This window comes from Mustela nivalis (assembly GCF_964662115.1).
Source record: "Mustela nivalis genome assembly, chromosome: 12".
Taxonomy (NCBI): domain Eukaryota; kingdom Metazoa; phylum Chordata; class Mammalia; order Carnivora; family Mustelidae; genus Mustela; species Mustela nivalis.
Genome location: NC_139031.1, coordinates 83,087,884 through 83,115,495, shown reverse-complemented (window position 1 = coordinate 83,115,495; position 27,612 = coordinate 83,087,884). Strand labels below are relative to the sequence as shown.

General features: G+C 43.5%; 1 protein-coding gene across 10 annotated transcripts in view; it reads left to right on the top strand.

Moving 5' to 3' along the window:
- The window catches only part of NAPEPLD (N-acyl phosphatidylethanolamine phospholipase D), a 78,224-nt gene that overhangs the window by 46,911 nt on the left and 3,701 nt on the right, over positions 1-27,612 (top strand). For 6 of the 10 annotated variants that reach the window (XM_082691912.1, XM_082691913.1, XM_082691908.1 and 3 more), the window contains exons 2-4: positions 1,999-2,305; positions 19,725-20,371; positions 23,633-23,747. In XM_082691912.1, the coding sequence (XP_082548038.1) occupies positions 2,012-2,305; positions 19,725-20,371; positions 23,633-23,747 (1,056 nt within the window). In that variant the 5' untranslated portion in view covers positions 1,999-2,011. Of the gene's footprint in view, positions 1-1,998; positions 2,306-19,724; positions 20,637-21,091; positions 23,748-27,612 lie in introns of those variants that run through there. The other 4 variants (XR_014300842.1, XR_014300843.1, XR_014300841.1 and 1 more) reach the window with 3 other exon arrangements.

Below are 27,612 nucleotides of genomic sequence, written 5' to 3'. Positions count from 1 at the left end.
ACCCTGGGGAATTATAGAGCAGTTCTTCGAAAAGAACCGAGATAACTCACCCAGATTCTTTGCTTTCTGGTGGAATTTAAAGAATTGAGATATATGGCCAGTTCACAGAATTACAGAAAAAAGAATTAGTATGTGGTGAGTAGCAACCCCTATATGGACATTGTGTGATTTTGATCCTTTGAACCCCCATGGGGTAAGGAGGTATTTTACAGATGAGGAAATTGAGGCCTAGAGAGGTGGTTATTTGCTTAAGATGCAAAGCTTGTTAGGCTGTCTTAGCCACGAGGCTCCCAGCGACCAGGGGTGCTGAGTACAACACCATGTGCTCTAGCTTTTGTCAGCTGTGGTTTCCCAACACCGATTATTCCCTAGACCAGACACTATTTTACTGTAGACGGTTTGGAAAAATAGTTCTAGTTCAGTGTATGTGTTCATCCTAGCCTTTCTGTTCTTTTCCCTTTCCCTCCCAGACAGTATTTCTATGGTAAATATCACGAGGCCATAAAAATATTTGGCTGTCTGTTGTGTTTATTTTGTTAGTTATGAAATGTATTATGTGTATGCATTGCATTTAAACTGGACAGAAAGCAAATGTTTGCTTAATAGAATCAGAAAGAAATGAAATTCATGGCAGATATATGTGTAGTCTTTTTTGGGAAAGATTTATTTATTAGAATGCACTCACACACATGAGCAGGGGAGGGGCAAGGAGGGAGGGAGGGAGAGAGAGAATCTCGAGCAACTCCCTGATGAGCACATAGCCTGAACTGGGGCTTGATCTCATGACCCTGAGATCATGAAGTGAGCCAAAATCAAAAGTTGGATGCTCAAATGACAGCACCCCCATCCCCTTGGATCAATACATATTCTTTTTTTTTTTTTTTTTAAAGATTTTATTTATTTACTTGAGAGAGAGACAGTGAGAGAGAGCATTAACGAGGAGAAGGTCAGAGAGAGAAGCAGACTCCCCATGGAGCTGGGAGCCCGATGTGGGATTCGATCCTGGGACTCCAGGATCATGACCCGAGCCGAAGGCAGTCGTCCAACCAACTGAGCCACCCAGGCATCCCAATGCATATTCTTAATATGTTATCACTTTTATGTATCTGGAGTATCTACATAGTTCAAAATGAAGGATTTGGTTCCTTGGGTTAAGTGGTGGTGGTGGGAATAGTGAGGCCAACAGCTAACATTGTCGAGCTCTTGCCATGTGTGTATGTGTTATATTTGTTATATACATGTTACATGCATGTTTCTAAGTGCTTTATGTTAGCTTTTAAAACCTCTTCATAAACATCAGAGACATGTACTTTTGTTATCTCCATTTTACAGATGAGGAAATTGAGGCCCAGAGAGGGTAGCAAACTTATCCAAGGTCACTACACTGTCTTGACAGTTCTAAATCTGAGTTAAGTCAAATTTGCATGGTTCACCCTTTAAATACATTATTGAAATATCTCTCCACTAATGTTATTGTCTCCTTTCCTGGGATCTGAACTCAGTGTGTTTTTTAGCGGAATTGGTAACAGATTATCTTCAAAGTAAAAACACGGCTAGGCCTAGTAGAGTACTGAGTTATCTTCAAGGAACTAAGGCAGTCCTTCTCAATGTGTGTTTTTAACAAAAATATTTTTAAAATTCAGGTATGAAATGCACATTCAGGAAGGTCCTTTAGTTGTAAAAGATACCATTGAAATGGAAAATTTCATATGTTTAAATGCTGCCTGCTGGGTGGACCTTGCTTTGGATTACAGCATAAGGAGTATTTATAAGGTTTGGCAGGAATAGATAGAGCAAACATCTTTTCTAATTAGCAAGCTATAATATTGGATTCAGAAATTGTGTTTTGCCAAAAGAAAGTTTGAGCTGATAGAGACCTACAGTTTTTATAAGCTTGAGGAAATTTCTCTTTCCTAAGAAATAATACTACGGATTTGTGTGATAAGTTTTAATGCCTTTATGTTCAAGTCCATATTTCCACTTCTTCTGTTTTTTTAGTTCTGAAAAGGACATGGATGAAAATGAAAGCAGCCAGTCCCTGATGACGAGCAGCCAATATCCCAAAGAAGCAGTAAGAAAACGCCAAAATTCAGCCCGGAGCTCTGTAGGAAGTGATTCTTCTAGGTTTTCCAGGAAAAGTTTCAAACTGGATTACAGACTAGAGGAAGATGTAACTAAATCAAAGAAAGGAAAGGATGGCAGATTTGTGAACCCATGGCCGACGTGGAAAAATCTCTCCATTCCAAACGTTCTCAGATGGCTGATAATGGAAAAAGATCACAGCAGTGTTCCAGGCTCCAAGGAGGTAGAATTTGGTTTTCTTGTGTGTGGGGGGGGCTGCATATTTACTCTTATTATTACTTAATTTTGCTGTGAATTATATTATGACACTCCTTTTGAGCCCCTTTTATGTGGTAAGACCTAGGACCAGGTTCTGGGGAGAAAATTGAATACAGTGCCCTTAAGTTGATAATTAAGCAATGAAGTACATATATTAATAACCAGCTCTGATCTGTGGCAACTAGAGGTAGGAATAGAGCATTTTAGAGTATGGGCAAGGAAGCAATTGATTCTAGCTGGTGGGGCTGGAGACGGCTTCCCGGAGGAGGCTGTATGTACTTGAGCTGGGCCTACAAAGACAAAAAACATTTTGGCAGTGGTTTTCATGTGGGTGATGGCACGAGTAAGGTCATGGAGAGCAGTAAATATAGGACATGTACCGTGAGGTAGGAACCTGATTTTTGTTTGGAATATGAATTATGAAGGTTAAGACATTGCCCAGAGTGCTTGGCTCTCCCTACCCCCCACCCCGCATCCTTGGATAAAGCTGTTAAAGCTAGAAAAGAGATTTTCAGATAACTTACCCAGACCTTTAAAAATTGGCAGTAGGTCACTGACCTTTAAATATGTGTGTTTTAGGGGCGCCTGGGTGGCTCAGTGGATTGGGCCGCTGCCTTCGGCTCAGGTCATGATCTCGGTGTCCTGGGATCGAGCCCCGCATCGGGCTCTTAGCTCGGCGGGAGCCTGCTTCCTCCTCTCTCTCTGCCTGACTCTCCGCCTGCTTGTGATCTTTTCTCTGTCGAATAAATTAATAAAATCTTAAAAAAAAAAAAATATGTGTGTTTTACCTAGGATAAAATGTATTAACATTGGGCATGCGGCTTATTAGAGCAGTGTGGTTCTATTTGCAATGGGGTGGGTGGCTCCTAATTGCCAGAGCCTTCCCCCCTCCCACCACCTTTCTTAATTTCTTGCCCCATTTCACCACCTGTCTCTTTTGGCCTCTCTTTTCTCCCAACCCGTCCTCCTAGGCTTTGTCGGGAGTGGGGAGAGCGGGAACTTGATGTTGGGAGTGGGGGATGGGATGAAAAGAGTCGGGGCATCCTTGATGGCTTGATCTGTGGTGGGAAGCATAGCAGGGGTGGGGGTTGGTGGGGGTTGGGATGGAGGTGGTGGGAGATCCTTTACCTTGGTAAGTGTTGTTGCTATTGTTTTTAAGCATATGGGATTTTAAAAAAAACCCTGATATTGTCACTTTGATGCTAAGGAATGTACACAGTCTTAATCCTAGCTAACAAATTCATTACTGTGAATGATACTTTTCCAACACCTTGTTAGAATGAGGCAGGGCATTAATAGATAAAACCTGACAACATGGGGGCGCCTGGGTGGCTCAGTGGGTTAAGCATCTGCCTTCACTCAGGTGAGGATCTTGGAGTCATGGGATCGAGTCCCATATCGGGCTCCTCACTCAGCGGGGAGCCTGCTTCTCCCTCTTCCTCTGCTGCTCCCCCTGCTTGTATACTCTCTCTCTGTCAAATAAATAAAATCTTAAAAAAAAAAAACCCACCCCAACACAAACCTTACTACGTGTTTCAACTTTGACAATGGGAGGAACAAGAACCCCCCCCCCCCTCACCGACTTGTTTTCTCCTCCTGGAGAACCAGTATGAAGAGCAGCATGGGCCTCAGCTGTGAAGAGGAGGGGTAGGGCTGGAGGCCGAGATGGATAGGCTACCACTGTGCAGTGTATTTCTTCCCTTTTTTTTTTCTTTAAAGAATTTATATATTTAGAGAGCACATGTGCCAGAGTGGGTGGGAGGCAGGGGGAGGGTGGGACGGGCAGAGAGAGAGAAAAAATCCCAAGCCGACTTCGTCTTGAGTGCGGGCCCAACATGGGGCTCGATCTCATGACCCTGAGATCATGACCTGAGCTAAAATCCTTAAGCGACAGAGCTGCCCAGGCACTCTTGCAGTTTTCTGAGCCACGGGTTCTAAAGCTGCAGAAGTAAGCGATGGTAACTATTTCACTTGGGAAATGAGTGATCACATGAAGGCAGAAATACATCTGTGCCTTCTAAGGATTCGGAGATATTCTAGACACTGGGTTGAATTTCTGAGAACTTGCCAGGCTAGTGGTTCTGAAGCTCTTATCCTGGTCCCTTTTGAAAATCTGATGAAAGCTTTGAATCCTTTTTTATAATTTCAGTGAGTTCATGGACCCTCTCAGGCCCTTCCAGTAACTCATTCATTCACTCATTTATTTGTTTAGTGAGTATTTACTGAGCACCTTCTGTGGGCCAGGCACACAGTTCTAGGTGGTGGAGACAGAGCCATCAACACAGCAGAAAGACGCCCTGCCATTCTTAGACCTTAGGTTTAGTGGATATTTACTTTATATATTCAGGTGTTCTTATGTTAGGTGCATAAACATTTACAGTTGTTACAGTATCTTGTTGGCTTGAGCCCCTTATTATGTAATTGCCCTCTTTGTCTCTTGCTACAGTCTTTGATTTAAATTCTGCTTTGAGGGGCGCCTGGGTGGCTCAGTGAGTAAAGCCTCTGCCTTTGGCTCAGGTCATGATCTCAGGGTCCTGGGATCGAGCCCCGCATCGGGCTCTCTGCTCAGCGGGGAGCCTGCTTCTTCCTCTCTCTCTGCCTGCCTCTCTGCCTACTTGTGATCGGTCTGTCAAATAAATAAATAAATAAATAATCTTAAAAAAAAAAAAGTTCTGCTTTGACTGATAGAAACATTGTACCCCAGCTTTTACCTTTTACCCCCCTGCTCCCACTTCCCTTATGCATGGAAGTTCTTTTTCCATCCCTCACTTTCAGTCTGTATGTGTCTTTAGGTCTGTAGTGAGTCTCCTGTAGGCGGCATATTGATGGGTCTTTTTTCTTCTTCTTTTTTTAATCCATTCTGTCACCCTTTGTCTTTTGATTGGAACATTTAGACCATTTACATTTAAAGACCTTGATAGGTATGTACCCACTGCCATTTTGTTAACTGGCCATTTTGTTAACTGTTCGCTGGTTGTTTTTGTAGTTCCCTGATCTTTTCTCCTCTTGCTCTGTTTCCCTGAGATTTAATGATTTTCCTTAATTATGGTTGGACTCCATTCTCTCTTTCTTCATATGCTACAGGTTTCTGTTACTGGAAGGCTCGTGAAAAACACGTCTCTAGCAGTCTGTATTTTAAGTTGATTTCACTTCAGTCCAAACACATTCTAAAAGTGCTGTTCTTAACTCCCACATTTAAGTATGTCACATCAGATTTTTATCTTATTTTGTGTATCCCTTGACTCATTTTATAGATATAATTGATTTTACCACTTTTGTCTTTTAATGGTCTTTTACTAGCTTTGTAAGTGGTTGATATTCTACCTTTACTATGTGTTTGCTTTTACTAGTGAAGTTTACCTTTCACAGTTTTCTTCTAGTTACAGCCTTTTCTTTCCACTTAAAGAATTCCTTTTTAACATTTCCTGTAAGGCTGTTTTAGTGGTGCTGAACTCCTTCAAATTGTTTGTCTTGGAAACTGTCTTCTCTCTTAACCATTCTGAATGATAGCCTTGCTTGGTATAGTATTCTTAGTTATAGGTTTTTTTTTTTTCTTTCAGCTCTTTGAATATATGATGCCGCTTGCTTGTGGTCTGCAAAGTTACTGAAAAATCAGCCGATAGCCATATGGGCTTTCCCTTGTATGTAACTGTTTGCTTTCTCTTGTTGCTTTTAAGATTCTCTATATTTAATTTTTGCCATTTTAGTTGTATGTGTCTTTGTGTGGACCTCCTTGGTTTCATCTTGTTTGGGGTTCTCTGTGCCTCATGGACCTGGATGTCTGTTTTTTCTCCCCAGGTTAGGGAAGTTTTCAGCTATTATTTCTTCAAATAATTTTTTTTTAAGATTTTATTTATTTATTTGAACAGAGAGAGAGATCACAAGTAGGCAGAGAGGCAGGCAGAGAGAGAGAGAGGAGGAAGCAGGCTCTGTGCTGAGCAGAGAGCCCGATATGGGACTTGATCCCAGGATCCTGAGATCATGACCTGAGCCGAAGGCAGCGGCTTAACCCACTGAGCCACCCAGGCGCCCTCAAATAATTTTTTTTTTTTTTTAAAGATTTTATTTATTTATTTGTCAGAGAGAGAGTGAGTGAAGCGAGCACAGGCAGACAGAGTGGAAGGAAGAGTCAGAGGGAGAAGCAGGCTCCCTGCGGAGCAAGGAGCCCGATGTGGGACTCGATCCCAGGACACTGGGATCATGACCTGAGCCGAAGGCAGCGGCTTAACCCACTGAGCCACCCAGGCACCCCACCCCTCCTGTTCTTGAAAGTGGTCATGTAGAAGGTGTTTTGTGGTGCCCAGTAGTGCAGTAATCCCTGGTCACCAGAATCAGGCCGTCCAGAGTGTTTACTGTATGGGCTGCCTATGCCCTCTGGTTGTGGCATTCCCACCAAAAGTGTAAGAGTTCATCCTTTTTTAAGGGTGCAGCATGTTCTTGGTGACCATAGGCACAGTGTGTCACGTAGCTCTAGGGCTTCCTCATGCTGCTTAGCTGGAACCAAAACTGTGCATTTCCCTGGGGCCTTAGCCCCTGGCTGCCCTCATCCACTATCTGATTCTGTGAGTTTAACTGTTTAGATCGCAGCGCAGGGAACGGTGTGGTATTCTGTGAGCCTTCACATTCACTGTTCACTGTCAGCTTTCACTACCCCCCTACCGCTCCCCGGTCTACTTGACCTTCCCCTTTGCTTCACACACTACCGGGTCTCTATCCCTGTTTTTCGCTGACGAACCAACCAATGTACTGTGGCCATGTCTCCTTTCTTCCATGCTCTTTCCCTCTGAGGTTAGTGATTCCTTATTTGTCATCTGCTTAATACCTTTGTATGTATTTATGGCTAATCACTCCCCCACACTCCTTCTCAGTGGCATTCCTGAGGAGAGACTCTGAGCTGGTCTGTCAGCACCTGGTTCTTTCTGGGCTGACAGCCCCTCCTGTTTGCCTGCACGCTTCCATTCTGGAGTCTCACCCCTGACCTGAGGCCTTTTGCTTTCTCAGTGCTGGCTCTGTTTCCTGCACCCCACTTGTTCCTCTTTCTTGGCTGTGTTCTCATTTTAGAGGAGCACATTCCTAATCTGCTTCCCAAGGAAGGGTACATGGAAAGTCAGTCTTTTGAGAACTTGCTTTTCTGAAATGTCTCTATTTTTTGTTTTGTTTTTGCCTTTAAAAAAAATTTTTTTTTTAAGATTTTATTTATTTTACAGAGAACACAAGTAGGCAGAGAGACAGGCAGAGAGAGAGAGAGAGAGAGAGAAAGAGAGAGAGAAGCAGGCTCTGCACTGAGCAGAGAGCCCGATGCGGGGCTCGATCCCAGGACCCTGGGATCATGACCTGGGCCGAAGGCAGAGGCTTTAACCTGCTGAGCCACCCAGGCGCCCCTGTTTTTGCCTTTTTAAAAAATTGTAGTTGAACTACATTACATTATGTTTCAGGTGTGCACTGCTGTGATTTGACAGCTTAAACTTCACGCTGTGCTCACTGCAATGGTAGCGCCTGTGCTATTCTGTATTCCCATTGTGCCTTTCATTCCTGTGACTTACTCATTCATAGCCAGAAGCCTGTATCTCCCTGTCCCCTGCACCCATTTTGCTCATCCTCCCAATCCTCTTCCCTCTGACAACGATCAGTTTGTTCTCTGTATTTTTTTTTTTTTTTTAGGTTTTACATATAAGGAAATCATGTGATATTTGCCTTTTTCTGACTTACTTCCCTTAGCATAATACCCTCTAGGTTCATCCCTGTTGTCGTAAATGGCAAGATCTCTTTCCTTTTTAAGGCTGACTGATAATCCATTGTGTATATATATATTCTGTGTTTTCTTTGTCTTTTCATTTCTCAGTGGACACTTGGATTGCTTCCATGTGCTGCAGTGAGCATAGGGCTGCATGTATCTTCTCACATTCATGTTTTCATTTTCTTATAAATACTCAATAGTGGAATTACGGGGTTGTGTGATATTTCTGTTTTTAATTTTTTAAACATCTTCCATACTGTTTTCCGCAGTGGCTGCCCCAGTTGACATCACCACCAACAGCATTTATTTGTCATCTTCATTTTAACCATTCTGACAGGTGTAAGGGGATACCTCGTTGTGGTTTGATTTGCATTTCGCTGATCATTATGTTGAGCATCTTTTCATGGGTCTGTTGGGATCTGTTTGTCTTTGGAAAAACATCCATTCAGGCCCTCTCCTCATTTAATTGGATTATTTGTTTCCCTGGTATTGAGTTGTAGAAGTACTTTATATTTTGGATGTTAACCCTTTATCAGGTATATTATTTGGAAATATCTTTCTTTTCCCATTCAGTAGGTTGCCTTTTCATTGTGTTCATGGTTTCCTTCACTTTTTATTTTGGTTTAGTCCCAATAGTTTATTTTTGCTTTTCTTTCCCTTGCCTGAGGAGATACATCTAGAAAGATGTTGCTAAGGCAGATACCCAAGAGATGACTGCCTATGTTTTGTTCCAGGAGTTGTATCTCACATTTAGACCTTCAATCCATTTTGAATTTATTTTTGTGTATAGTATAAGAAGGTCTGGTTTCATTCTTTTGCATGCAGCTGTCCAGTATTCCCAACACCATATGTTGAAGAGACTTTTGTTCCCCCATTTTAGATTTTTGCCTCCTTTGTCATAGACCTGGGCCATGTAAGTGTGGGTTTGTTTCTGGGCTCTGTATTCTGTTCTGTTGATCTGTGTATCTGTTTTAGTGCCAGTACCTCACTGTTTTGATTACTATAGCTTTGTAGTAGATCTTGAAATCCGGGATTGTATTAGCAGCTTTGTCCTTTCTCAAGACTGCCGTTGCTACTTGAGGTCTTTGGTGGGCCCATATAAATTTTAGGATGATTTTAGTTTTGTGAAAAATATTATTGGTATTTTGATAGGGATTGCGTTGATGCTGCGGATAGTACAGAAATTGGTTCTTCTGATTCATGAGCACAGAATATGTTTCCCTTCATATTCATATTCCCTTCATATGTCATCTTCAGTTTCTTTTATCAGTGTTTTATTAGTTTTCAGAGTTCAGGTCTTTCACCTCTTTGGCTAAATATATTCCTAGGTTTTTTATTCTCTTTGTTGCAATTGTAAATGGGATTGTTTTCTTAATTTCTCTTTCTGCTGTGTTGTTAATGACATAGAAACACAACAGATTGCTGTATATCAAGTTTGTATCCTGTAACTCTTCCTTTATTAGTTGTAATAGTTTTTTGATGGAGTCTAGGTTTTTCTATATATAGTATCATGTCCTCTGCAAATGGTGGAAGTTTTACTTCTTCATTACCTATTTGGATGCCTTTTCATTTTCTTCTTTGATTGCTGTGGCTAGGACTTGCAGTACTGTGTTGAATAAAAGTGGTGAGAGTGAGTGGCCTTCCTTGTCTTGCTCCTGAACTTAGAGGAAAAGCTCTGTTTTTCATCATTGAGTATAACGTTAGCTCTGGGTTCATCAGATTGGGCCCTATTATAGTCTTGATGTGTGTTCCCTCTAATCCAGGTTTGTTGAGAGTTTTTAATCATGATTGGGTATTGAATTTTGTCAAATGCTTTTTCTACGTCTATTGAAATGATCATATGATTTTTATCCTTCATTTTGTTGATGTGGTATGTCGATTGATTTGAGGATATTGAAGCATCCTTGGACCCCAGGTATAAATCCCACTTGATAATGCTGAATAATCCTTTTAATGTATTGTTGAATGTATTTTGCTAATATTTTGTTGAGGATTTTTGTGTTTATTTTCATCAGGGTTATTGGCCTGTGGTTTTCTTTTTTTATAGTATCTTTTTTTGGTGTCAGGGTAATGCTGGCATAATAGAACAGACTTGGAAACTTTCCTTTCTCTTCTGTTTTTGCAGTAGTGTGAGTAAAATTGGGGCACCTAGGTGGCTTAGTCAGTTAAGCGGCTATCTTTCACTTAGATCATGACCTCATGGTCCTGGGATTGAACCCTATTTTGGGCTCTCTGCTCAAAGTGAGTCTACTTCTCTGTCTCCCTCTGTGATATCTCTCTTGCTTTTTTTCTCTCAAGTAAATAAATAAAATCTTAAAAAAAAATAGATGTTAACTCTTTCTTAAATGTTTGGTAGAATTCATGTGTGAGTCCATGTGGTCTTAGACTTTTGTTTATTGGGAGTTTTTTGATTACCTGTTCAATTTTGTTACCAGTAATTGGTCTGTTCGGATTTTCTATTGTTCCTAATTAAGTTTTAGATTATATGTTTCTAGGAATTTGTCCATTTCTTCTAGGTTATCCAATTTAGTGGCATATAGTTTTTTGTTTATTTCCATATTCTTCCTTCTCTCTTTTGTGTCTCACTTATTTGTGTTCTCTTTGTCTTGATGATTCTGGCTGAAGGTTTGTCAGTTTTGTTTTTCAAAGAACTGCCTCTTGGTTTTCATTGATCTTTTCTATTTCTTTTTTTTTTTTTTAAACCCTTTTTATTTTTTAAAAGATTTTATTTATTTATTTGACAGAGAGAGAGAGAGGTCACAAGCAGGCAGAGAGGCAGGCAGAGATGTGGGGCTCAATCCCAGGACCCTGAGATCATGACCTGAGCCGAAAGCAGAGGCTTAACCCACAGAGCCATGCAGGCGCCCCGGTCTTTTCTATTTCTTTTGTCTTTATTTCCCTTATTTAAACTCTGATCTTTATTATTTCCTCCCCTCTACTAGCTTGGGTTTTGTTTGTTCTTTTAGGTATAAGGTTAGATTGTTTGAGATTTGTCTTGTTTCTTGAGATAGTCCCCTATTGCTATAAATGTCCTTATTAAAACTGTTTCCTCTGTGTCCCAAAGATTTTGGGCTGTTGTATTCATTTTCTTTGGTCACATGTATTTTATTGAATTTCTCTTTGATTTCTTCATGGACCCATTGGCTGTTCAGTAGCGTGTTGTTTATCCTCCATGTGTTTTTGTTTTATCCAGTATTTTTTTCTTGGTTTGATTTCTAATTTCATATTGTCATGGTTTGAAAAGATGCATAATATCATTTCTATCTTCTTAAACATATGAAGACTTGTTTTGTGGTTTAACATGTGATCTGTTGTGGACAATGTTCCATGTACCCTTGAAAAGAATGCGTATTGTTTTGGGATGGAATGTTCTGTATAGCTCTCTCTTTAAGTCTATCTGGTCTAATGTGCCATTCAGAGACACTGTTTCCTTATTGATTTTCTTTTTCTTTTCTTTTCTTTTTTAAGATTTTATTTATTTATTTGAGACAGAGAGAGAGAGATCACAAGTAGGCTGAGAAGCAGGCAAAGAGGGGTAGCAGGCTCCCTGCCGAGCAGAGAGCCCAATTTGGGGCTCGATCCCAGGACTCTGGGATCATGACCTGAGCCGAAGGCAGAGGCTTAACCCCCTGAGCAACCCAGGTGCCCCTCCTTATTGATTTTTTTCTGGAACATCTATTTATTCATGTAAATGGAATGTTAAAGTCCCCTACTATTAGGGTATTACTGTCAATTTCTCTCCTTATGTCTGTAAATATTTGTTTTATGTATTTAGATGCTCCAGTGTTGGGTACGCAGGTATCTGCGATTGACTTCGTAATTATTATGTGATGCCTGTCTTTGTTACTACAGTCTTTCTTTTAAATTCTGTTTTGTCTGATATAAATATTGCTACCCCGACTTTTTCTGCCCCACATTCATGTGTATGGAATGTCTGTTTCCATCCTTTCACTTTCAGTCTGTTACTGTCTTAGGTCTGAAGTGAGTCTCTTGTAGGCCCCGTAGAGATGGGACTTGTTTTTTTATCCATTCTGTCACCCTATGTCTTTTGATTGAAACATTTAGACCATTTACATATAAAGTAATTATTGGTTGGTGAATATACTTATTGTCATTTTATTCTTTGCTTTCTGGTTGTTTTTGTAGTTGTTTCTTCTCATGTTCTCTTATAGCTGGTCTTCTGCAGTGTTATGTGTGCCTTTCTTTCTCTTTACTTTTTGTATGGGTTTTGGGTTTGTGGTTGACAGGAGGGTCATATATAACATCCTAAGTCTAGAGCAGTCTCTATTCAGTGACGGTCACGTAAGTTAGAATGTGTTCTAGAAGAACTTTCTTTTTACCCCACGCTATGTTTTGTGTTTACGTTGTCCTATTTTACGTCGTCTTTTTTTTTTTTTTTTAAGATTTTATTTATTTGTCAGAGAGAGCGAGCGAGAGCGAGCACAGGCAGACAGAGTGGAAGGCAGAGTCAGAGGGAGAAGCAGGCTCCCTGCGGAGCAAGGAGCCTGACGTGGGACTCGATCCCAGGACGCTGGGATCATGACCTGAGCCGAAGGCAGCTGCTTAACCAACTGAGCCACCCAGGCGTCCCCTATTTTACGTCATCTTATCCATTGTTTCCTTACATATGATTGGGGCCTCTTCTCTTCCATTTAAAGAAGCCCTTTTAACATTTAGGTGATGGACTACCTTAACTTTTTTTGTCTGGGAAACTCTTTTTTTCTCCCTTTGCATTCTAAATGATAACCTCATGGATAGAGTATTTTGGGTTGTAAGTTTTTTCCTTTTAGTTCTTTGAGTATGCCATGTCACTCCCTTCTGACCTGCAGAGTTTTTGCTGTGAAATCAGCTGATAGCCTTATGAGGTTTATCTTTTATGTAAATTTTCATTTTTGTCTTGCTGTTTTAGCAATTCTTCATCTTTACCTTTGACATTTTAATCATGTGTTCTGTGAACCTCCTTGGGTTCATCTTTTTTGGGATTTGCTGTGCCTCCTGAACTTGGATGTCTGTTTTCTTCCCAAGGTTAGGGAGGTTTTCAGCCATTATTTCTTCAAATAAGTTCTCTTTCTCTTCTCCTTCTGGAACCCCTCATAGGGGAATGTTTCCTTGATGTTGTCCATGTGATACCTTAACCTATCCTCATTTTTAAAAATTCTTTTATTTTGCTTTTCAACTTGTGTGCTTTCCATTGCCTTGTCTTCCAGATTATTGATGTGTTTTTCTACATCTGCTAATTTTCCCTCGATTTCCTCTAGTGTATTTTTTATTTCGTTTGTTGTTCTTTAACTTGGATTGCTTTCGGTTTTATGTTTTCTTTTGTTGCCGTGCTCAGTGAGTCCCTGCACTCTTCTCCCCAGTTCAGTGGACACCCCTACCGTCATTATTTGGAGTCTTTCTTGGGCATGTTGCTTATCTCTGTTTCATTTAGATCTTTTTCTGTATTTCATTGTTCTGTTCCTTTCTTTTCCTTTCCTTTTTCCTTCTTTCCTTCCATTCACATTCTGACAGATTTCCTCAATCTATTTGTTTCATTTTAATTTTATTTTAAATTTTTAAGATTTTATTTACTGAGAAAGAGCACAAGCAGAGAGGAGGGGCAGGAGAAGGAAAAACAGACTCACTGAGCCCAGTGCAGGGCTCGATCCCAGGACCCAGAGATTATGACCTGAGCCAAAGGTGGATGCTTAACTGACTGAGCCACCCAGGTGGCCTGTTTGTTTCTTTTTTTCTTTTTTAAAAATTTTTATTTATTTGCCCGAGAGAGAATAGGCAGAGAGGCAGGCAGAGGAGGAAGCAGACTCCCTGCGGAGCAGAGAGCCCAGTATGGGGCTTGATTCCAGGACCCTGGGATCATGACCTGAGCCAAAGGCAGAGGCTTTAACCCACTGAGCCACCCGGGTGCCCCTAATTTTTTTTTTTTTTTTAAGATTTTATTTATTTGTTTGACAGAGAGACAGCAAGAGAGGCAACACGAGCAGGGGGTGTGGCAGAGGGAGAAACAGTTTTCCTGTGGATCAGGAAGCCCAGTGTGGGACTTGATCCCAGGGCCCTGTGATCATGACTTGAGCCCAAGGCAGACACTTAACAACTGAGCAACCCAGGTGCCCTGTTTGTTTCATTTTTAAATACTTAAGTATGTGTCTCAGAGTTTTAAGGGGTGGATGAAAATGTCACAATCTGAATTTTTTTTTAAAAGATTATTTATTTGTTTATTCTTTGTATTTTCCTGTATTTTGCAGATATTTTATGAAGGGTATTTTCTTTTATAATCAAGGAGAAGTTTAAAAATATTAAGCCATTTCAATGGATCTGGTACTTCTAATACAGATAGCATGGCAAAAATATAAAACATTAGCATTAAAATTAATTACATTGGAGGTATTTTGGTAAGAAGCACAGTCTCTATTCACTGTTAACATGATATTGTCAAAATAAATATGAAAAGTCTTTATTTAAATCTGAATTACAAAGTATAGCTGTGAGTATCCTCAGTAAAAATATGCTTTCAGGTGGAAGAAAAGGCTTAACTCAAGTCTTTTTTTTTTTTTTTTTTTTAAGATTTTATTTATTTATTTGACAGACAGAGATCACAAGTAGGCAGAGAGGCAGGCAGAGAGAGAGGGGGAAGCAGGCTCTCCGCGGAGCAGACAGCCCGATGTGGGGCTCGATCCCAGGACGCCGGGATCATGACCTGAGCCGAAGGCAGAGGCTTTAACCCGCTGAGCCACCCAGGCGCCCCTTAACTCAAGTCTTTTAATGTGATTTTTTTTTTTAAGAAAATGATTTTAGCAGATTTACATCAAATCTTTCTCTTCTGTCTCCTGCACATATATACTCTAAAAATAATAAGTATATTAATAGGAATATGGGTTTCATTGTTTTAAGTTTTGCCATGGAGAGAATTATGGTTTAATGAAAAGTAGGGACTTTAGAGCCAGGAAGGCCTTGATTCCACTCCTGATTGAGCATGCATCGTCTACGGCCATACCACCCTGAACGCGCCCGATCTCGTCTGATTGAGCATGCATTTGCTGTGTGACCCCAGCAAGTTTCTTAGTGACCCTCCCCCTTGGTCTGGGTATCTATAAAATGGCAGTGACATCTGATTCACAGAGTTAGATGACAGAACCCACTTCCAGTGTCTGGCAAAGAACAGTCATTGAATGCACGGTAGGATTTTTCCAGTTCCCCAAGAAACGTAAACATTAACTAGTGTCCGCATTAACTATGGGCCCAGGGATTTTCCCGTTTGTGGCTTTAAAAAGAGGAAGGCTAGCCAAGAAAAGTCCTGACCTGTAAAGAAAAATGTCAAGTGAGTACTTGGTTTTTTCAAGTAAACAAGAATTTCTCTATCCCTAATCTACGTGCTTTTGTAAAATTTTATTTATTTACTTTATTTATGTATTTATTTTAAAGATTTTATTTATTTATTTGACAAACAGAGATCATAAGTAGGCAGAGAGGCAGGCAGAGAGAGAGGAGGAAGCAGGCTCCCTGCCAAGCAGGGCACCCAATGCAGGGGCTGATCCCAGGACCCTGGGATCATGACCTGAGCCAAAGGCAGGGGCCTTACCCACTGAGCCACCCAGGTGCCCCTAAAATTTTATTTTTTTAAATTATCTCTGCACCCACCAGGGGGCTTGAACGTACGACCCCGAGATGGAGTCGTGAGTTCCATCAAATGAGCCAGCTGGGTGCCCCTCTGCGTGCTTTTTCAGACTCTGAGGATCAAAAGGACAAAGTTATTTTGTCTTTTTTGGAATCTCAGTTATAGACTGTTTCTTTGCATTTTAGGGGACAGTGGTGCTAGAGATCAGATTCTTTAAAATAAGGTGTTCTTTTGTGATGGGCTTAGAAACAAACTGCATGCAGGAGGAAACATGAAGGTATGGTTGCTTAGTTCAGATGTGTTGTCTGTACTTGGCCTTTTAAAAATAGCTTTGTTGAGCTTTAATTCACACACTCTACAGTTGTAGTGGTTTTCAGGGCATTCAGAGCTGTGCAGCCGTTCCCACAGAGAAACCCCATGTCCTTAGTCATCAGCTCCCAAATTCTCTTGCCCCCCCCACCCCCGCAGCCCCTGGAAAATCACCGGTCTACCTTCTGTCTCTATGGATTTGTCTCTTGTGGACATTTCCTATAGATAGGATCATACATATGTGGTCCTTGGTGACTGGCTTCTTTTTGCGCTTTTACCTGTTAATCCTTTGTTTGGAGAGTAGCGGAGGCTGCCAGGAGCTCTCTGCCATGGGTTTTGTTACCTCCCACCAGTCTGCAGGTCATGGGAGACTGGGAACTTTAAGTGGCTTTTAAAATTAGAGCAAAAAGAAAGTGCAAATGTTTTCAGGGGATTTTGTTATGGATATTTTGATGCCCTTTTAACACATGATGCTGGTAAAGATTTTTAAAATGGTTTTAATAACCTAATCCAAGCTCCACCTGTTCAAAAAATATAATTTGATGAGTTTTGCCTTATTTATATACCCATGAAATGGTCACTGGAATCAGGATAAGGTACATTAGCTGCCCTCTCCAAAAGTTTCCTTGTATCCTCAGGGGAGAATAAGAGGCAGATTACTATCAGATCCTTGGACTGTTACTTGTTTTCTAGAAAAATATGTATTAAATGAGATCATACTTAGGAGTCAGTGGTACGAAGCAGTAAGTGTGAAGGTCCGCCGTGACCTTGTGTGTGTGCCATCATAGTTTTCTCCCCTGTAACTGGATGTAGTTAATAGGAGCTGTACCTCCAGTTATGGGTGTACCAGATGCAATGTTATTTATTTAATTCCCTCCCTCTCCCCTCCTCCACTGTTAAAAGGATACCACGGAACATTCGTTCTTGTTCACTAACCCTAACTACCAACTTTGAAAACTGATTGGAAAAATTTACACTCATTCATCGAACACATTTTATTGAGCAAGTGACGTGTTCGTCACTGCCCCGTGCACTGGGTGCTGTGGCTGATTCCAAGTTGAGTGAGACATGAGATACGTCCTTTATACACTCAGCCAGGGTTTGGGCAGAATGTCCACGGGCTGGTGCATGAACAAAATGGCATGGAGGGTGAGTGGTTGGAGTGATTGTCCCTGTCGAGAACCCCGTGTTGGCCCCATGAAGCATACACAGTTCGATTATGGTCTCCATGGGATTAGAGAGAGGGCATTTGAATCTGAGAAGCAGGATCAGTATAGTGAGGGGCTCTCAAGCAGGCCCCGTGTAGGTGGGGCACCGTCTGCAGGAGTTGGGTGAAGAACTGCTGGAAGGGAAAACGGGGGAGTCCACCGGCGGGCGTCCGGCGGGGCTGAGGCGGTGAGTCGGGTTTTGGTCATCAGTAGAGTCGAGTCTGTGAAGCTGTTCTAGGCAGGGAGAGTGGTACTCTGGAAGTAGGCTGCTTTTGAGGTGGCTCTTGGGTAGGGATTGAGTTTGACAGGAAGACAGTCGAGCATTGAGGAAGACTTTAACGTGTCTGGGTAGTATTCAGGATCGTAACTAGATTAGTGACTATGAGAAAGGAAACCAGTAAAAACATCGAAGTTGGTGCCTGACTGGTCATCGGGGTGCGATTTCTTTTCCCATCTAGAATACAGTGGGCTTACAGTGTGCTACTGCTGATATGGTCCCCACAACAGCGAAGTGTAGGTACGACTGTACCCATTTTTCAGATGAGGAGACTAAGGCGTAGAGTGGCTAAGAGGCGTCTTTGTCGTCCTCCACTTCTGCTGCTCCTGCTCTTCCTCCATCATGGGCCTTTTCCCACTCACACAGTCTGTGACCACTCGGCTCTCTTCCCTCTCTGGCCTGTCTCACTCCTGTCTCCTTTGTTTGGTCTTCATCGGTCACCGCAGCTCTTGTGACGCATGCCGGGTCATCATTTGCACTCTAAAAGTGTTTCCTCTAAACCTAAATTGGGATAAGCCTCTTTCTTTCTTTCTTTCTTTCTTTCTTTTTTTTTAAATTCATTTATTAGAGTGTGTGTATGTGCACGCACGAGTGGGGGGAGGGGTAGAGGGAGAGAATCGCAAGCAGACTCCTGGCTGAGCTCAGAGCCAGAAGCTGGGCTCGATCTCACAACCCTGAGATCACGCCCTGGGCCGAAATCAAGAATTGGACACTTAGCTGACTTGAGCCAGCCAGGCACTGCCTCCCTCCCCCGCTTTTAAGATGCTTCCTGTCCCTGGGTAGCATTCAAGGCCCTGGCTGTGTTCTTATCTTTTATAGATTGTCCCGTGCCCCTGAATGCCACATTCCTGTTAGGCTCTGGGCCTTTGCTTGGGCATTTTCTCCACCTGAAATGACTTCCTTTCCTCCGCATTATGAACTTCTCATCAGTTCTGCAGCAGCTCACACAGGTTACCGTGTCCCTGATGCCTTTGGCAACCCGGCTCTTCATTTCTTCTTCTTGGGCTGTAGCTCATCTTGTCTTCTCCTTAATTATCCAATACCAGACTCTTCAAAATTGATGTGCAGCAACTTAGGAAAATAGATGTAGGAATAAAAATCAGATCGAACACAGAAGAGCACACAGACTCTTAGGGCAGAGAAGTGAAGCCGCAATTAAGAAACGTGCACCATTGTGCCAGGCAGCACCGGCAGGAGACTTACCCCTGCTTCCCAGCCCAAGCACAGAGCAGAGCAGACACTGGTAAGAGTTTCCCAGTGGCAGTCAAATGAATAAAGCCAGTTACTCTGGAGAAGAGCTTGTCCTGTTACTGAGGCTTGAAAGAAATGTTTCTGGGGTGGGTGAGAAGTGGGGAAGGAGGTTGGAGCTGTAGCGTCCCTCCAGCACGAGGACGGCCGGTTCACGCAACATCTGCCTGTAAGAGAGTTCGATCCGGCTGTAGAGCAGATCGCCAAAGCACAATTCAGAAAGCACTAATACAAGCCAGGACTGTGATCCCAAAACAGAGCCACTTCTTGTTCTCCCTTAATCCGAGGAGAAAATGTAGACCAACTAAAGGAATTAATGCTTCTGTTTTGTGTCTTTGGCATTTTTACATCTCTTTACCCCCCAAAAGCAATCCCTTCACAGGCAGGGACCACAATTTGCTGTGGCTTGCTGGGTGGTGGAAAGCCTTGAGGATGAGGAATGGGGAGAGCCCTCTGTACAGGGGCTGGGTAGGGGTGGGGGTCGCTGGGGTATCAGCACCGCACTCTGCTCTGAGCTCTGTGTGCTCAGAAAGTCCGATTCTTATCTGAGCTACAAGATCTGCCAAGAAATGGCTGTGAGTTCTGTTGACCATCCAGGCTGAGCTGCTTCTGAGACCGGTGTTCACAGCAAAGGCACCGGCCACGTGAAGGGGCGATGGCAGAGTGACCACGGCTCGGCCAGCTCGGCTTCCAGCACCTATAGGAGAGAGCTTTTCAGAAGGTTAATACATTCAGCGGTGCTCAGAATGGCCAATTTAATTTTCCCTTTGTCTCCAGCATTTGGGACTGAGAACTTATACTATCATGATTTTATGGAGTTAGATTCAGAAAGAAATGTGCATTTTTAAGCAATAAGCAAAAATAGCACATTTACTGAATGAGGTCAGTTCTCTCCCAAATAGCCCTTCTCTCTCTGATTTATGTCAAACTCTGTTCTTACGTACCTTTTTCTAACCCCCTCCAACAGCTGCTTTTCTTTCTCTCTCTGCATAGGAACTTGATAAAGAGCTCCCGGTGCTGAAGCCTTATTTTATCGACGAGCCCCAGGAGGCCGGCGTGCGGGAGGCTGGCCTGCGGGTCACGTGGCTGGGACACGCCACGGTGATGGTGGAAATGGACGAGCTCATCTTCCTCACTGACCCCGTCTTCAGCTCTCGCGCATCACCGTCACAGCGCGTGGGTCCCAAGCGTTTCCGCCGCGCGCCCTGCACTGTGAGCGAACTGCCCCCGATAGACGCGGTCCTCATCAGCCACAACCACTATGACCACCTGGACTACAACTCCGTCCTCGCCCTGAACGAGCGCTTCGGCCCGGAGCTGCGGTGGTTCGTGCCTCTGGGCCTCCTCGACTGGATGCAGAAGTGCGGCTGCGAGAACGTGATCGAGCTGGACTGGTGGGAGGAGAACTGTGTCCCCGGCCACGATCAGGTCACCTTTGTCTTCACCCCTTCACAGCACTGGTGTAAAAGGACTCTCATGGATGACAACAAGGTTCTGTGGGGCAGCTGGTCTGTCTTGGGGCCCTGGAGTCGGTTTTTTTTCGCAGGAGACACTGGTTATTGCCCGGCTTTCAAAGAGATAGGAAAACGGTTTGGCCCCTTTGACCTCGCGGCTATTCCCATTGGCGCGTATGAACCCAGGTGTGTGGGGGCCCCCGGGGAGGCAGCCCTGCTCCATGACGGGTGGCCTGACTCTAAAGGAGTTTCGAATTCGGGATAATTTGGGGTATCGTTTGTGATTTTAACAGTGGATGTTTGTTACTGGCGGTGATTTCGGAGGTTGGTGGGTCAGATTCAGTTCTTGTCAAGTATCTTAGTTCGTCATACTGTTAAGTGATGACTCAGAATCCGAGATCCTGTCGCCAGGAAAGCTGGACCGAGGGTTAAAGAATTGCTGCAGCCTAGGGTGCCTGGGTGGCTCAGTGGGTTAAGCCGCTGCCTTCGGCTCAGGTCATGATCTCAGGGTCCTGGGATCGAGTCCCGCATAGGGCTCTCTGCTCAGCAGGGAGCCTGCTTCTCTCTCTCTCTCTCTCTCTCTCTCTCTCTCTGCCTGCCTCTCTGTCTACTTGTGATCTCTCTGTCAAATAAATAAATAAATCTTAAAAAAAAAAAAAAAAAAAAGAAAGGAAGGAACTTTATGGGCGCCTGGGTGGCTCAGTGGGTTAAGCCGCTGCCTTCGGCTCAGGTCATGATCTCGGAGTCCTGGGATCGAGTCCCGCATCGGGCTCTCTGCTCAGCGGAGAGCCTGCTTCCCTCTCTCTCTCTGCCTGCCTCTCCATCTACCTGTGATTTCTCTCTGTCAAATAAATAAATAAAAATCTTTAAAAAAAAAAAAAAAAAAAAAGAATTGCTGCAGCCTAGCTGCAAGTTCAGGTACGGTTCTGACTTGGGTTAAACTGATCAGCCAGTCAGCAAAGCTAAGCCGGCTCTTGTTCGTCACGTGGGGAACTCTCTGCAACCACCTTCCGCTCCACGTCCCGCGAGCCCGTCCCCAGGCTGTAGCTCTCCTGCCCTGGGCAGAGAACAAGTGAGGAATCCGAGCAGTGAGTCTCTTGCACTGGTCCCGTGTCCCTCAGTGTGGCTGTTCCCGCTGTACCCGCTGTACCCGCCTTGCCCGCAGTCAGAGCGGTTGAAGGTCACAAGGCACTGGAGACCCAGGAGACCCGACCCTGCCTGTGCTCTCCTTCATATTGTCTGGCTCAGGGAAAGAGAGGTGATTTCAGAGAATGCAGCCCGATTTCAGTGAACGCTGGGTGACAGATACCAGTTAAGAGAAAATAAACACCAATAGTAGAAGAAATGCCTTCTTTCCTGCGGTACAGGCACAGATACAGAATTGTATGTAGGATGGCGTTTAATTTTGGCAATCCCACAAGCAGGAGAAACACTAACTCAAAAATGAATTGTGCAAATCTGACTATTTCCATCTGATTTTGTTGTATTTAACTTTTAAAGCTCACTGAAACCATTTCTTCACTGTTTATTAAGGCTTTTTTCTTTTTTTTTTCCCTAGTGTCTTTAAGGCGCTAGGTACTTCTACCCTATTTTTAAAAATTACTGTGAATCAGTTGTCTTTGAACTTTGGTTTTCCACCTCTTTTTAAAAAATTTTTTAAGATTTTATTTATTTGACAGACACAGTGAGAGAGGGAACACAAGCAGAGGGACTTGGAGAGAAGTCCAAGTCCCTTGGAGAGGGACTTGGAGAGGCTCCTTGCTGAGCAGGGAGCCCAATGTGGGGGTTGATCCCAGGACCCTGGGATCATGACCTGAGCGGAAGGCAGATACTTAACCGACTGAGCCACTCAGGCACCCCTCAGGGTATTCTTAATATATTAGAATACCTTATTTGTAATTCTGAAGATTTTTCCTGTGTCACAATATATAAGGATCCCATATATGTGTTGGTATTATTGTGTACAGATTCACTATAAAAATCACAGAATTCCCCCTTCCTGCTTGCATTGCAGCTGTCCTGTTACTAAGTTGGGAGAGGCCAGCAGCACAGTATTTGCTCTAAGAATTAGGCTGTGTAGCTTCTGCTGCATGATCCATCTCTCTGGTCAGTACTAACAGTTTTAGAACTAAGGTTCCCAGCACAGTTTCAGTACTCTCTGAATGTACGATGATTACCCCCAGGCAGCTTTCAGTAGTATCCCTGTGGGGATCTGTCACCAGATATTCTATGCAAGCTGGTAAGAAGTTCTGTTTTGCGTTTTGTTGTTGTTTAAGTAAGCTCTATGCCCAACATGGGGCTTGAACGCATGTCCCCAAAATAGAGAGTCACATGTTCCACCAACTGAGCCAGCCAAGTGCCCCAGGATGTTGTTTTTATTTTAGCTTTCACACCAAAATAAAAATTCTGAATTTATGTCAGATAGACATGAAGGGTGGAAAGGAGTATGTCCATCGCTTTGATTGGCTATAGGAGTTTAAAGAAAAAAAAATCAGTAGAAACACCAAAAGCTGTTTGCATCTTGCCTGGGATCCGAGTGTCAGGAGGCAGGACAGAACTGTGCTTCTCTGACCCGCTGTTGAGTAGAACACAGTGGCTTTGTTTCCAGCCTCCCAGGGGGCTCGGCAGCTCCCAACAGTAAATAACAACCCTTTAGCTGTTGCCGATGAACTTGTCCGTGGTGTGTTCTGTGAAACACAGAAGCACCTGTGTTGAGTCCAGGTCCGTGAGTCTCGTTGCAGCAGAGCTGGGAGCCGAAGGCCTGAGCTCCACACACCCAGCAGGGGTAGAGCTGGGGTCTCCGTGCAGGCCCCGGCCTCCTGGGCCCTGCCCTCCCCAGACTTCGGGCAGCCTCACACTGTCTCCACGCGCTCCCCATAGCCCCCCCGCAGGTTCTCTCCCTCTAAATCCTACACCTCACTGTTCAGTATGGTGTATGGTGTTTAAATAACATCCTTGCATAGCAACTGATTTTTTTTTTTTTTTTTTTTGCTCCCAGTCTTTAAATACCCTACACTAATTTTTGTTTGCTTTTTGCTTTAGCAAGCTAAAAAAACAATGGTTTCATCAAGTTTATTCAAGTTATCCTGAATCACGCTTTTGGCTTCTAGTTCTTGACCCCTTAGTTTCTTTGATTCATACCAGGATTGCAAAGACTCTGCTTCTTTAAGGGTAGAACGTACCTTCAGTATAAATGGTCAGTAAAATCAAATGCTCGTGAAATGACATCTTGGCTTGCAAAGGGGAGCTTTGCTTGAGACTTAGCAAGCGTGTGGCAATTTAAGATCTTTGCTTATTTTGTCTTCCAGCAGAAAAGTGTACTTAAAAGAGATGGCTTTTGCCTTTCTCAGTCCTGTGCAGAACGTTTCAAGGCTGATTAAATGAAGCAGTAATTAGAATTGAGGGTGTATTCCAAAGGCCAGAATTAATAAATTGCTGTTTTATCAGGTGGTTTATGAAATACCAGCACGTAGACCCGGAAGAAGCTGTGAGGATTCACATGGACGTTCAGACAAGGAAATCTGTGGCAATTCACTGGGGAACTTTTGCCTTAGCAAATGAGGTGAGTCTGATCGTGGTAAACATCACTTTGGTTATGTGCTTGACCTGAGAGGGTTCCAGTGTCCGCTCCCCCTGCAGTGAGCTCAGAGGCCGGACTGGCATCACATGTGCGCAGCCCTCTCGTGTAGTAAGGGGATCGCTCACACTAGCTGGTAAAACGGTATTTATATACAGCGAGAAAATCTCCTTACATGCTGTGCTTTGGGCTTATTTCTGTCACTGAATCATGTGTTTACAGAACCAAACCTGTGTAGTCTTGGAAATAGAAAAATGAACCGTCATGTTCCACACCCCCCCGCCCCCACCTGCCACCGCCTCGAAGGGGCTTTTGTTCTAGCAGAAGGTGTAAGGGGGTGTAATTCTAAAACAGGCGTGGAAAGAAGTGCTTCACTGTGGGACAAGGTGGTCTCACGAGTCATGGACTGTTAGTGATTTGGAAGGATCAGGGAGGGAGGGCTTCCTGGAAGAGGGGACATCAGAACTTCCCTGTGAGAAGGCAAGGTAGGAAGGCATTTCAAGAGGAGAAAGGGGCAGAGCATAGGATTGGAGGCAGCAAGCAAAGGAGAATGGTGAGGAAGTAGTTGAGTCAGAGTATGGATGTGACATGGAGGGCCATACGGGAAATGAGGCTGGACAGCTTGGAACTTTTTAGGAGTACGTTTTTTATTCAGGAAGTAGTGACGGGGTGCTATGTGCCAGGTGGTGGGATAAATGGTGGTTTTATTCTTAGACTAACGCAGAAGAGCTGATTTTTTCCGTAAGGTAGGTGAGTCCTAGAACTCTGCTATTAACCAAGGTTCTGGGATCACGTAGAGGGATAGCAAAACGTTTTCTCCTTTCCTGGATTCGGGTCCTACCCTATGCAAAATTTAGAAATGGATGGTTGAACTTGGCATCTTCTCCTTTGCTTTGTGTATCCTCTTCCTCATCCCAGGGCCCCGTTGCAGGAACCCTGTGTTTTCAGGCTGTTGAAGGAACTACCTCTGCTCTGTTTCTGGCCTGTCCACCCTCTCCAGCCCCAAGTCCAAATTCCCACCCCATGATATAGCATCCCTGAGCCAGGCGCTCTCGGGGAGCCAGTGAATGAATGACCCCAGGGGCAGGGAGAATGAATGAGAACAAGAGTGCCTGCATGTATGTGAAGGGGAAATTCGATGCTGGTTTCCTGTGGCTGTACCGTACTATTCAGTGGCTTTCTTATCCCATAGATGTAGCTCATGTGTGTAGATCTAGGTACACGTGTCTATATATGATCTACAGAGAGACTTAGATAAAATCCCACTATTTTATTACATCTGTTCAAAGAAAAAGATCAAGGATGACTCCTAGATTTTTAAATGAAGAGTGTGACTATCTTCCCAATTACTTTCCTGAGATGAGGAAGAGGAGAAGATAGAAACCACCATCTTCAAGAGTTAGTGGTATTCAGCCTCCCAGGAATTCTTCCCGTTAAAAATCTAACCATCATCTTTATTTCTTAATGAAACCTGTAACAAATTCATTAATCTTAGCAATTCAGAATATGTTCACACTTTGCATTAGATGCATAAACTGGGCAACTCTGAATTTGTTAAATTATAAAGAATTTTTGGATATTTACCCTATGAGTAAACACTTTAACGTGATTTGCATAGAGGTAGTTCTAATAGCTACTTAATGTAACAGCTGACTGAGGATGTCCTTCACCTGGCAACACTTAAAAAGTTGTATATATGGCAACATTTAGTCTGTGTCAGAAATTATGAATGGGATTTCTACGTGATGTTTTTAAGCACTAAAACTTTTAAAAACTCACTAGTTTTGGTGGAACCTAATTTCAGGCATCACGTAAGCTAGGTTATGTCTGGGCAGGTTGATGAATGGGGCGAGTGCTGGGCACTTCCTCTGCCCCTCCACTCCTCTCATCTGCTGTCTTGCTGGATTCATACCTGCTGTTTGGCCATGGGGCATTTTTACCTCACTTGTGGGACTAAAGTGTTTGGACAATGAGATTGCCACCAGTCACTCGGAAGGCTTCCTTGCCTTCTTCTAGGGTTACCTTCTCAATGGCCAAAACAGCCAACAATTGACCCGTGAAGAAACTCAGAAGGCAACATCAAAGTCCACACTAAATTAGAGCCTATTACTAAAGTGTTGAGCAAAGAAACAATTAGTGTAGGGTGATTGTGTCAGTGTGTTTTTGGCCAAGACTTGTAGAGCACTCGGGGGTGTGTGTATTGCAGGGGGGCAGGGATGGTGCAACTTAATGAAGCAAGTCATTTTTCAGTGGGAAAGAATTTAATTTTTGAATCTCTTATACTAACAGTTTTATAAGGGAAATATTTAGACTTAAAGCTGTTAAAGTTACACTTTATTGGGAATATTAGCAATTTCCTCCATGATGCAGAAGCCAGTGAGGGAGGAGAAAAGATTATGTCGCTAATACGTATTAGCCAACCTGTGTGTCTTAACACCTAGTACATCACTGGCTGTCTCTTTGGGGTCACCATGTCCCCTTCCCCCACCCCCGAAGCAGGGAGTGCCCTCTGACCCCATCTGTGGGCCTCATCTCTAGTGGGTCACTCCCTTGATTGGGTGTATCTTTGGTCATAGGGCCATTGGTCCACTGTACCTTAGTCCATGTTTCTTTCTCCATAATCCATGTTTATATATCCAACTCCCTGCTTGACATCTCCACTTGGATGTCCATCAGGTACTAAAAACTTGAGTTCTGATCTTCCCTCAAACTTGCTTCTTTTACATCTCGGAACATGGTCCTAGTTACTCAGATCAAAACCTGGACTTTTCTCCTGTCCCCCATCCTGTTCACCCCGCATGCAGTCAGCTCAAACTTCAGCATACATAAGTAATATCTCCCTGCAACATGGGGCTCGAATACATGACCCCAAGATCAAGCGAGTTGCATGTTCTACTAACTGAGCCAGCCAGGTGCACCCACCCCCAGAGTATTTCACACTTGGACTACTTTTCACTACTTGCACTGTCACCACTTTGCCCCTTCCCATCTGTTCTCAGCACTCTCAAAGGCCATGACCTTTATGCCTTGACTCAAGTCAGTAGCTTCCCTCCCACTCTTCTCCCCCAACTGCCTCCCAAGCCCAGTGTCGTCCTCTGCCAGGTCTTGGGTCAAACACTACCTTCTCATAGAGGATCTCTTAACCTGCTCTTAACCTGTGGTATGTAAAATTAAACCTCCATCCCCAGTGCTGATCACTCCTCCCTCTCTCTCCCCACGTTGTGTTAGGCAGTGTGATAACATCTTATCTGTTTCTTAGCATTCCCGGATCGCTCTGGGAGTAGACGGATGCTGGCTACTCCAGATCAGCGCTCTGAGGTCGGATGTTGTCTGACGGGTGGAAGCAGACCCATCACTGTCCATGGGATCAGAGATAGATTTTTTTATTCCTATTTTATACTTCTCATTTTATTGCTCTTCTAGTTGAAATTGAGAAAAGAAGAACCTCGGGATAAAGGAGAAGGGGAAATGACTAAGTTTGACCTGTCTTAGCTCTGTCCTCTGGGTCCTCCTCGTAGGCTGGAGACTAGAGCTCTCGTCCATGCCTGGCTGGCGGTTTGAGGGGAATGGCCGTCCGTGAGCCAGAAATCTTTTCTCCGGAGTTTGCTTACACATACGCACTCTGACTTATATAACCTAAGCTTCTGTCCTCTTCAAAGATCTTGGTAACATCTCATTCTGTGATACTATCTTTGGTATTGATTCCATTTAGGCTGGAATTTCGTGTAGTGAAGCCGTGACCGGATGTTGTGCAGTCTAGTATGTTCAGTCTAGGCTGGCACCACATTTGACTTTCATGGTACTTGGACAGATGAGTTTGGTATTTCTGCTGGCCGAAGTGATGACTCTA